The 12,397-nt window shown below is 47.3% G+C and overlaps 1 protein-coding gene across 1 annotated transcript; it reads right to left on the bottom strand.

Moving 5' to 3' along the window:
- Positions 1-2,559: 2,559 nt before the first annotated feature.
- On the bottom strand, positions 2,560-12,138 carry LOC119976340 (zinc-binding protein A33-like). Its single transcript, XM_038816807.1, has 2 exons — positions 11,949-12,138; positions 2,560-3,324 (listed from the first exon to the last, which is right to left on the bottom strand). The coding sequence occupies exons 1-2, from the start codon at positions 12,058-12,060 to the stop codon at positions 2,792-2,794; spliced, it is 645 nt and encodes a 214-aa protein (XP_038672735.1). The 5' UTR covers positions 12,061-12,138; the 3' UTR covers positions 2,560-2,791.
- Between the last annotated feature and the right edge of the window lie 259 nt (positions 12,139-12,397).

Here is a 12,397-nt window from a genome sequence, read left to right as displayed (position 1 = left end):
GAGAGTGTAAAAAGAGAGAAAGTAATATATTCCCCCCTCCCCCTCTCTCCCTGTTTTCTTTTGGGCTTTGTTTGGGGGGGGGGGGGGTGGGTCGTTCCCCGCTGCTCCGTTTGGGCTGCCGCACGTCGCTCCTCCCCGCCCTCCGTACTGCCGGCTGGGCCCCGCTTCGGTCGTGGCCGCTGCCGCTCCTGGCCTGCGTTCTGAAAAAACATTCTTTCTGCTCATTCACTGAATCAATAATCATCACACCAGGTGTCAGTCCCGTCTTCAAATAAAATATTTATTCAAGGGAAGAAACAAAATACAGATTCACAATGAATTGTTTGATAGCTGGCCACAGTTGCCACAATTCAGGAGGGCTTCTGGTGTGCACCATGGAGTAAGTGGTCACACACAAGGCAGCTCCTGCCCAAGGTTACAGAAAAGAGCTCTTTTTTAATCAACACGGGGTGGAATTTTGATGAAAATGCGTAGGTGAATGTTGGAGGAGTACTTTCCCCCAGGAATGGTATGTTCCTTGGTTACCAGACCCGCAGAAACAGTGAAAGATTTGGCTGAAGCTGCAGCAATGACAAAAGCCGCTTCCAGCATGCAGGCGGGGGAAGGGCGAGCTTAAAGGCCTCAAGCTGACTTGAGGGCCTTTATTAAAGCTGATTTCTAGCAGCAGAGGGAACAACTGTGAAAAAAATCTCACCAAGGCCATTGAAGAAGCGGTGATGGCTGACTTCCCGGTGACGGCGGGCGGGAGCCAGCCGGGCGTTGGAGGGCTCCCGTTCGGGAACGGCATTGTCAGGGATTGACGCCCGGTCCTAGGGGCAGCGAAGGCGGTGAAGGCCAGGAGAAAGCACAGGGAAGGGATATGTCGAGGGCCAGTAAGAAAACGGCTGTGAAAACAGCTGAAAGTTCGTCTGGGAGTAGAAAGGTCACCGCGGGGTCACCAAGGAAAATGGAGGCTGGGGCACCGGGGAGGCCGCATTGCTTACGGCTGAAGAAATAACTAAGGTAATGGCTGTGGAATTCGAAAGGCAGTTTACAAAATACATAGAGACAATGAGGAAGATGAGGGAGGTTTTGAGTGTGCTGGTGGAGGAGACGGTTTCCCCGGTGACGACGGCGTTGGCGAGCGCAGTGGCGGAGGTGCGGGAGCAAGGGGAGGTGCATAAGGAAGTGGAGGAGACATTATTGCAGCACGGTGATCAACTTACCTCGTTGGGGAAGGAGATGTGGAAGGTGTGGAGATTAATAAGGATCTGCGAGGAGAAATGGAAGACCTGGAAAACGGATCCAGGTGACAGAATTTGAGGATTGTGGGGCTGCCCGAAGGAGTTGAAGGGCCGAGGCCGACTGAGTATTTTGCTGCGATGCTGGCGAAACTATTAGGGGAGGGGGAGGATCCCTCCCGATATGAACTGGATCGGGCTCATCAGTCGTGGAGGCCTGTACCAAAGGCAAGTGAGCCGCCAAGGGTAGTGACTCTGTGCTTCCGTAGGTACAGTGTGAAGGAGAAGGTCCTGTGCTGGGCCAAGCAGAAGCGGGTGGTGCAGTGGGCTGGAGCTGGTATACGTGTATACCAGGACTTTACGGTGGAGCTGACAAGGAGGCGGACTGCTTTCAACCGGGTGAAGAGGGCACTGTACATTAGCAAGATGCAGTGCGGCATTGTATATCCAGCGAAGCTGAGGGTGACTTACAAGCTTAAGGACTTTTATTTTGGTACGGCGGAAGCAGCGGAGGAGTTTGCGAAGGCAGAAGGACTGTGGCAGAACTGAGAATTTGAGAAATGGCCATGCGCCGATGTAACCTCATGACTGTATTTTCTTTCTTTTTGTTTGTTTGTTTCACTGCGTGCGGGTGTATGGGCTAAAGGAGCCAATGATGTACATATTTGGACAAGGGAAGTGCTGGGACTTTCACTCGAAGTGAGGGCTCTTTGGGGTGTAGGTGGATATGCGGGGTTTGTGTGCTAAAAGGGGATTTCTGGGCTTTCCTAGGGCCGGGCAAGGGGGAAAGGGACCCGGCTGGGGGTCTCCACGCTGGCTGGTCTAAGCCGGCCAGTGAACGGGAGTGAGGTGGGGGGAGGGGCTGCGGCCATCGGAGCCTGGCAGAACAGGGTCCGAGTGGTCTAGCCGGGGGTGGAAAGGGGGGGAAGGAACCGAGGTTGGGGGGAGGAGCTTTACAAGAGGCAGTGCCGGGTTGGGGGGGTGGATTACAACTCTTGGGTATCATGTACTGCACTCTTTCAGAGGTTGGACGGCGTGGTGTGGGGGGGGGGGGGGGGGGAGGGGGGGGGGGGGGGGGTGGTGGTGACCATGGGCGGTCCCGGACTTCTTTTTCTTTTTCTCATTTGTTTTTTGTTTCCACCGTGGGAGGGTTTATTTTATTGGATGCATATATTGACAGGTGGGCCATTGTTTGGGGTGGTGGGAGGATGGGATCGTTGTTATTGTTAAGGGGATTGATTTTGTATTTTTACCGTTTACTGTCTGTGGGTGGGGTGTAAATTTTGAAGGAAAATGTGAAAATAGAGAATAAAAACATTTATCTAAAGAAAAACACAATTCAGGAGATTTTGCTTCATTCTATACCAGCCCAGTGTTTATGGATCCCATTAGATTGAGATCGGGACAGTGGGATGGGTGGAGAATCTGAGTTAAATTTACAGAATAAACAATACAGAAACACACTCACCCCCTGACAGCACACAGCAGAGAATCAGGACAACATGAGCTGTTCAGACAGTGAATCAGGCTTCTCACTAAAACTCCGACCTCCCAAAACGTCTCCCACTGTGTTACCCAGAGAGCAGTGTGAGTGGCTCAGAGTTATCACCAAAGTTATTACGACAGGGATTAAAGATGGGATAGAGTTTCTCAGTGAATGTGTCAGTGAAGGTGTACAGATGAGACATGTCCTCAGCATTGTAAAATGACACCTGTCCTCCCTCATAATCCAGGTAAATTCCCAACTTCCGGGGTTTCACTTTCAGCTGGGAGATGGCATCCGGGATTTTCAATGATTTGCAGCCAGCAAGCCGGGCGATTACCCAGAATCCATTCTCAGGTGAACGTGTGATGTCTGCTTTCCTGTTGACAGACTCTCTGCAGACACCCACAATCCAGTAAGGTTTGTTTCCAAGACCCACCTCCCAGTAGTGTCTCCCTGATGTGAAACTCTGGGAACTCAACACATAGACATATTGATCAAATCTTCCCGGATGTTCAGGGAGATCTTGCTTCTCATTTCCGGCCCTCACACTAGTCAGATCCTGGGAAATGATGAGTCGGTTGTTTGCTGTCTCTGGATCCAGGGTGAGAGATGCTGGAACTGGAAGACAACATGATTGGGAAGCTGTTACTGTGAGAAAAACAGGAGTGAATGACGGGACGTGTACAGACGGTGATGGGACATCACCACTTTCCTCAGCCCAGGAACTGTGGAAGCTCAGGGACAGAGTGTCTGAAGAAATTCCTCCCCATTCCCTCAGCTCCATTCACCCAGCACAGATCAGCATCAATTCACTGAGAATAAAGATCTCTCTTCAGTACAAGACCTTGGTTAAGACAAGTTGTAGGGAGTCAGTCACCACCCTGAACTCAATCTACTGGAATCTGACACTGGTTGTCCCCTGTTGATAATTTCAGCCCCCCCAGTGCTCACTCATCCTCATCAGCTTCGAACCCAGCAATGCCTCGAACCTAAAATTCTCACTGCCCAAACTCCATCTCTGTCACCTCCTCCAGTCCTACACCCCCCTCCGAGATCTCAGTCAGGACAAGGGGGTGGGCTCTCCCCCTCCAGCCCCCCTCCGAGATCTCAGCCAGGACAAGGGAGTGGGCTCTCCCCCTCCGGCCCTCCACCCCCCTCCGAGATCTCAGTCAGGACAAGGGAGTGAGCTCTCTTCCTCCAGACCACCTCCCTCCGAGATCTCAGTCAGGACAAGGGGGTGGGCTCTCCCCCTCCAGCCCTACACCCCCCTCTGAGATCTCTGCCAGGACAAGGGGGTGATCTCTCCTCCTCCTCTTCAAACTCCAGCCACTGGATCATTGCTCTCCAGCTGAGAAGATGTAAAGTCTCAGCTGAAAGAGGCTCCTCCAACACTGCAGCACTTCCTCAGTACTGCGCTGGGATTGTCAGTCTGGACTTCCTGCTCCAGATTCTGGAATGGGACAGAAATCTACAGCTTTCTGACTCAGTGATGGGATAACACGGACAACAGCTACATTCCCACTGGGAATTCCATTCACACTCGGAAGGAGTGATCCCAGTAGAAAATTCACATCTAAATGACGGAGAAGTTACTTCAGTTCTCTCAATACAACGGTTTTGTTCTGTAATCTCCTCGTATGTTCCCTGGTCTCCATGGCAACATGGGCCCTAACAGACAGAAACAGAGAAAATGTACAGAATAACGAGGACAGCAGCAACAGGTCCTCAAGGGTCATAATCTCCGGATTACTGCCCGAGCCACGTGCCAATTGGCATAGGGACAAGAAAATTAGGGAAGTAAACACGTGGCTAAGGGATTGGTGTGGGAAAGAGGGATTCCACTTCATGGGACATTGGCATCAGTTTTGGAACCGGGGGGGATCTGTACCATTGGGACGGTCTCCACCTGAACCGATCTGGAACCAGTGTTCTAGCGAAGAGGATAAATAGGGTGGTCAGTAGGACTTTAAACTTCTGAGTTGGGGGGAAGGGAAAATGAAAGCGACAGGGAGCATGGAGTTAAATGGCAAGATACGCCGGAGGATAACATGTAGGCAGGTGGATTTAAGCTTGATGCAGACTAGGAATTCAACAAAAAGGAAGGATAACTTTGGACATCTTAGGACTTCCAATATCTGTAATGATAAGAAAGTTAGCATTAAGGTACTTTATCTGAATGCTCGTAGCATTTGTAACAAAGTAGACGAACTAATGGCACAGATCATCGTGAATGATTATGATGTGGTAGGCATCACAGAGACATGGCTGCAGGGGGTTCAGGACTGGCAGTTAAACATCCAAGGATATACAACCTATCGAAAAGACAGGGAGGTGGGCCGAGGGGGTGGGGTTGCCTTGTTAGTTAAGAACAAAATTAAATCTATGGCACTAAACGACATAGGGTCGGATGATGTGGAGTCTGTGTGGGTAGAATTGAGGAACCACAAAGGCAAAAAAACCATAATGGGAGTTATGTACAGACCTCCTAACAGTGGTCAGGACCAGGGGCGCAACATGTACCGGGAAATAGAAAAGGCATGTCAGAAAGACAAGGTCACGGTGATCATGGGGAACTTCAATATGCAGGTGGATTGGGTAAATAACGTAGCCAGTGGATCCAAAGAAAAGGAATTCATGGAATGCTTACAAGATGGCTTTTTGGAACAGCTTGTCATGGAGCCCACAAGGGAGCAGGCTATTCTGGAACTAGTGCTATGTAATGAACCAGACTTTATAAAAGATATTAAAGTAAGGGAACACTTAGGAAGCAGCGATCATAATATGGTTGAGTTCAGTCTGCAGTTTGAAAGAGAGAAGGCAAAATCGGATGTAATGGTGTTACAGTTAAATAAAGGTAATTACGAGGGCATGAGAGAGGAACTGGCGAAAATCGACTGGAAGCAGACCCTAGTGGGGAAGACAGCAGAGCAAAAATGGCAGGAGTTTGTATGCATAATTGAGGACACTGTACAGAGGTTCATCCCCAAGAAAAGAAAGATTATCCGGGGAGGGATTAGACAGCCATGGCTGACAAAGGAGGTCAGGAAATGTATCAAAGAAAAAGAGAGATCCTATAAAGTGGCCTAAAGCACTGGGAAATCAGAAGATTGGGAAGGCTACAAAAACAAACAGAGGTTAACAAAGAGATAAATAAGGAAGGAGAGGATCAAATATGAAGGCAGGCTAGCCAGTAATATAAGAAATGATAGTAAAAGTTTCTTTCAATACATAAGAAACAAACGACAGGCCAAAGTAGACATTGGGCCAATTCAAACTGATTCCGGAAGGCTGGTGCTGAGAGACGAGGAAATGGCTGGAGAACTTAATAAGTACTTTGCGTCTGTCTTCACAGTGGAAGACATGAGTAATATCCCAAAAATGAGAGAGGGTCAGGGGGCTGAGTTGAGTATGGTTGCCATTACAAACAAGATGGTGCTAAAAAAGCTAAAAGGTCTTAAAATTGACAAATCTCCTGGCCCCGATGGGCTACACCCTAGAGTTCTGAGAGAGGTGGCTGAAGAAATAGCGGAAGCGTTGGTTGAGATCTTTCAAAATTCACTGGAGTCAGGGAAAGTCCCGGACGATTGGAAGATCGCTGTTGTAACCCCCTTGTTCAAGAAAGGATCAAATAGAAAATTATAGGCCAATTAGCCTAACCTCGGTTGTTGGTAAAATTCTAGAATCGATCGTTAAGGATGAGATTTCTAAATTCTTGGAAGAGCAGGGTCGGATTAGAACAAATCAACATGGATTTAGTAAGGGGAGGTCGTGCCTGACAAACCTGTTAGAATTCTTTGAGGAGGTGACAAGTAGGTTAGACCAGGGAAACCCAGTGGATGTGGTCTATCTGGATTTCCAAAAGGCCTTTGATAAGGTGCCACACAGGAGGCTGCTGAGTAAGGTGAGGGCCCATGGTGTTCGAGGTGAGCTACTGGCATGGGTTGAGGATTGGCTGTCTGACAGAAGGCAGAGAGTTGGGATAAAAGGTTCTTTTTCGGAATGGCAGCCGGTGACCAGCGGTGTCCCACAGGGTTCAGCGTTGGGGCCACAGCTGTTCACCATATATATTAATGATCTGGATGAAGGGACTGAGGGCATTCTAGCGAAGTTTGCCGATGATACGAAGTTAGGTGGTCAGGCAGGTAGTGCTGAGGAAGTGGGGAGGCTGCAGAAGGATCTAGACAGTTTGGGAGAGTGGTGCAGGAAATGGCTGATGCAATTCAATGTGAGAAAATGTGAGGTCTTGCACTTTGGAAAAAAGAATCCAAGCATAGACTACTTTCTAAACGGTGAGAAAATTCATAATGGCTTAGAAAGGGGCAGCACGGTGGCGCAGTGGGTTAGCCCTGTTGCCTCACGGCGCCGAGGTCCCAGGTTCGATCCCGGCTCTGGGTCACTGTCTGTGTGGAGTTTGCACATTCTCCCCGTGTTTGCGTGGGTTTCACCCCCACAACCCAAAGATGTGCAGAGTAGGTGGATTGGCCATGCTAAATTGCCCCTTAATTGGAAAAAATTAATTGGGCACTCTAAATTTAAAAAAAAAAAAAAAAAATAATGGCTTAGAAAGGGTGGACGCAAAGAAACTGTTTCCGTTAGGCGAGGAGACGATGATCCGTGGGCACAGCCTTAGAATTAGAGGGGGTAAATTCAGAACAGAAATGCGGAGACATTTCTTCAGCCAGAGAGTGGTGGGCCTGTGGAATTCATTGCCGCAGAGTGCAGTGGAGGCCGGGACGCTAAATGGCTTCAAGGCAGAGATAGATAAATTCTTGATGTCGCGAGGAATTAAGGGCTACGGGGAGAATGCTGGTAGGTGGAGTTGAAATGCCCATCAGCCATGATTGAATGGCGGAGTGGACTCGATGGGCCGAATGGCCTTACTTCCACTCCTATGTCTTATGGTCTTATGGTCTTAACATAGATATGAAATGGGGTGAATGTGTTGTTGGTTGTTGTCAGACTGGACATAGATTATACATCAGTGTTCACAGGGGTCCGTGTTCGCACCCGACTCTACCTGATGTAAATTAATGATCTAAACCTTGATGTACAGAACATCATTTCACAATTAGCAGTGACAGGACAAGTTGAGAGAGAGTGATTAATAAGAATGCAGTATCTTAGGCTTTATTGACACAGAATAGAGTGACAAAGTTATATCTGTATAAACACTGGTTAATCCTCAACTCTGTTCTGGGCAACACACTTTGAGGGAGGATGTGAGGGCATTAGAGAGAGAGCAGGAAACATTCACCACAATGGTTCCTGGCAGGAGGAACTTCAGTTACGGACACAGATTGGAGAAGCTGAGGTGGTTCCCCTGAGAGAAGAGAACCAGAGGACACAGAATTTAAACTGATTGACAAAAGAAGCCACATTAACGTGAGGGAAAACCTTTTCACACAGTGAGTGTTTAGGGTCAGGAATGCACTGTGGTGGAATCAGATTGAATCACTGCTTTCATATGGAATTGAATCATTAACTGAAGAGGAACAATCAATGGCAGGATCAGTCAGAGTCAGCATGGATTTATGAAGGGAAAATCATGCTTGACAAATCTATTGGAATTCTTTGATGATGTAACCAGTACAGTTGACAAGGGGGAGCCAGTCGATGTGGTATATTTGGACTTTCAGAAGGCGTTTGACAAAGTCCTGTATAAGAGATTATTGTGCAAAATTAAAGCGCATGGGATGGGGGAAATGTATTGAGGTGGATAGAAAACTGGTTGGCAGAGAGGAAACCAGAGTAGGAATTAATGGCTTTTCAAATTGGCAGGCAGTAACCAGTGGGGTACCACAGGGATCGGTGCTGGGACCTCAGCTATTCACAATATATATGAATGATTTGGATGAGGGAACAAAATGTAACATCTCAAAGTTTGCAGATGATACCAAGTTGGGTGGGATGATGAACATAACATAAGAACTAGGAGTAGGAGTAGGCCATCTGGCCCTTCGAACCTGCTCCGCCATTCAATGAGATCATGGCTAATCAATTGTGGACTCAGCTAACATTTCGCACCCGAACACCATAACACTTTATTCTTCAAACTGTGAACTATGACGAGAATGCAGGGATGCTACAGCATGATCTGGACAGGTTGGGCGAGTGGGCAAACAAATGGCAGATGCAATATAATTTGGATAAGTGTGAGGTTATTCACTTTGGAAGCAAAAACAGGAAGGCAGATTACTACCTGGGTGCGTGTAAATTGGGAGAGGGGAGTGTGCAGAAGGACCTGGATGTCCTTGTGTACCAGTCGCTGAAGGTAAGCATGCTGGTGGTGCAGCAGGCTGTAAAGAAGGCTAATGGTATGTTGGCCTTCATTGCGAGAGGTTTCGAGTATAGAAGCAGGGATGTGTTGCTGCAATTATACAGGGCCTTGGTGAGGCCACACCTGGGAATTGTGTGCAGTTTTGGTCTCCTTCTCTGAGAAACAATGTTCTTGCTGTCGAGGGAGTGCAGCGAAGGTTAACCAGATTATGGGATCAAAAGGCTATAGGGAGAAAGCAGGATTAGGCTATTGAGTTGGATGATCAGCCATGACCATGATGAATGGCGGACCAGGCTTGAAGGGCCAAAAGGCCTCCTTCTGCTTCTATGTATCTATATAATCTGCAGAGCTACAGAGAAAAGGTGAAGGAACGGCCCTGGGGAGTTGATCTTGCAACGAGCTAGCAGGAACGCAATGGGCCGATTGGTTTCCTCCTGTTTTGTAAACATTCTGGGATTCACAGAAAAAGGCAATTCCAGACCAACCTGATTCGGCTGCAAATTAATTCTCCAGCCCAATCCCGGTTTCCAGTTCCTGCTCCGTAACCCTGTCGGCACCTTTAGTGTTGATCTGATTACTTTATAAATGTGATGAGCGATTCTGCCTCAATCTTCCTTTCCCAGATCCAGACCACACCCTGAGTGAAAATAATCCCCTTTTACCCTCCTCCCCCTTACCCTGTATCTACTCTCCCTGATCATGGATCCCGAGGTAATGGAACTCGGGGCTTCCTTTCCACTCAGGACACCCCTAATTTTATACACATCAATTAAATCTCCCCTCAGCCTTCTCGGATCCAATGAAAACAATCCCAATCCATCCAATCATAACTCACAACTCAAGTTCTCTGATCCATCCAACACCCTCATTAATCTCCTCGGTAACCTCTCAAGCACACTGACCAGAAAGATACAAAGTACCCTAGCTGTAGACTAACTAGTGTTTAATAAAGTTCCTACATTATCTCGCTGCTCTTATTTTCTATTCCGTGGTCAGTACAGGAAAATATCCGGGTGTGTTATCTGCATCACTTTATCCACCTGTCCGGCATCTGTGGACATAAATTCAAAGCTCCCTCTGTTCCTCCACAACGCTCACTATCTTACCACTTATTGTCTATTCCCTTGCCATATCTTCCCTCTCCCAATACATGAACCTCACACTTCTCTGAACTGAGTTCCATTTACTACAAGACAAAACCCTGAGGAAGAGACAGAAGGTGAAGTCTGCCTAAGTTGGGATTTCCTGTCCTTGGTCACAGAAGGGGACAGAGTGTAGTCATGGTAACTGGTATATGGAGTGAAGGGAAGTGTATGTGTTTTTTAATATTATTTTTTATTAAGGGGCAATTTAGCCTGGCCAATCCACCTCCCCTGCACATCTTTTAGGTTGTGGGGGTGAAACCCACACATACACGGGGAGAATGTGCAAACTCCACAGGGACAGTAACCCAGAGTCGGGATCGAACCTGGGACCTCGGCGCCGTGAGGCAGCAATGCTAAGCACTGCGCCACCATGCTGCCCGTGTGTATCAGTGTTGACAACGGGACATGTGGGGACCAATCGGTGCTCAGTGTTGAGGTCTGGCAATGTCCCTTAGACATGTCAAAAGATCATGAAATAAATGTTTTCTTATAACCTGGGGAAATAAAATACCCCAAATTATACAGAGAACAACACCTGGTGTCATCCAGTGTTGGGGGAAAGCAGGAGGGAAAAGGGAGGGATAAACTTAAAACAATCATGATCACCAGAGAAAAAGTATCTGGAAAACTAATGGGATTAAAGACGACTTCTCCCCTGGACCTGATGTCCTGCATCGCAGGATTTTAAAGGAGGGGCTGGAGAGAAAGTGGATTAATTGGTTGTGATATTTCCAAATTCCCGAGATTACTGATCAGTGATGGGGATACAACTATTTATGATCAATATTCCCGATTGGATGAAGAAACAAAATGTACTGTAGCTAAATTTTCTGATGCCACTAAGTGAGGTTGGGAAGTTGTGAGGTGGATACAAAGTGTCTGCGGAGGGATATAGACCAGTTAAGTGAGTGGACTAAGATTTAGCAGATGGAGTATAATGTGGGAAAATGGGAGGTTGTCCACCTTGGCAGGAAGAATAGAAAAGCAGCAAATTATTTCAGTAGAAAGAGACAGCAGAATGCTGCAGTACAGAGGGATCTGGGGGACCTTGTACATCAATCACTAAAAGTTAGTGTCCAGGTACAGCAAGGAATGAGGAAAACAAATGGAATGTTGGCCTTTATTGGAAAAGGGATGGAGTGTAAAGTAGGGAAGACTTGCTCCAACTTTCCAGGGGATTGGTGAGACTGCAGCTTGAGTACTGTGTTCAGATCTGATCTCCTTACATCAGGAGGGAGAGACTGTCATTGGACACAGTTCAGAGAAGGTTCACTGGGCTGATTCCTGGGATGAAGGGATTGCCTTATGGGGAAAGGTTGAGCTGGTTGGTCTGTACTCACTGGAGTTTGGAAGAATAAGAGGTTATCTTATTGAAACATAACATTCTGAGGGGATTCCTTCACCAGGGTAGATGCTGGGAGGATGTTTGATCTCTGGGCCAATCGAGGTGTAGGTGACACAACATAAAATGAAGGGGCCTCTATTGAAGACAGAGATGAGGAGGAATTCCTTCTCGGAGAGGGATATTAGTCTTTGGAATTCTCTACCACAGAGAGCAGCAGAGGCTGGGTCATTGATTCATGACCGAGTTCCATAGATTGTTGATCAACAAGGGGTTAAGGGTCATCTGGGAGGCAGGAAAGTGGAGTAAAGGCCCCAATCAGATCAGACATGATCTGATCAAAAATCAGAGCAGGTTCAATTGGCTGGACAACTCCTGTTCTTATTCCTTCTGATCTTCTGATCATTTCATCAGTGTGTCAAACCTCATTAATCACGTGGATAACAGCAGGGAGATAGTAATATACAGAGAATGATACCTGGTGAAATCACTGCTCTCATTTCCCTCCACACTTTGATATATTTGAATGGTTCACCAGCGATATCCACAGGTAACTGAGTGGAGACAGTTCCAGGCTTGTGAAACACCATCTGATTCCTGTAAAAACAGGTCTGGAAATCAGTGTGTGTTAGAGAGACAGCAGTGATCACATCACAAAACTGTTTCTTTATATCTGCTTACCTCATCAACAGCTCTTGAATATCCTGAAGGGAAAGAAACAGAATAGATATGATCGAGTCAGATTAAAGAGTTCTTGTTGTAAATCACGAGTAGAAATTGAGACACCAAGATTTCAGTTAGAAAATAACTTTTATTTTTTCCTTTCATTCCCTCTCGGAGCTCATCTTGTCCATGAGACCCACCTCCTGTCCCCTCCATCCAATTCCCAAAAACTACTGATCTCCCAACCTCCCCTCCTGGTCCCCA

Source organism: Scyliorhinus canicula, chromosome 13 (genome assembly GCF_902713615.1).
Source record: "Scyliorhinus canicula chromosome 13, sScyCan1.1, whole genome shotgun sequence".
In the NCBI taxonomy this organism is placed as follows: Eukaryota; Metazoa; Chordata; class Chondrichthyes; order Carcharhiniformes; family Scyliorhinidae; genus Scyliorhinus; species Scyliorhinus canicula.
Note: the sequence above shows the minus strand (reverse complement) of the source record. Positions and strands in the feature narration are given on the sequence as shown.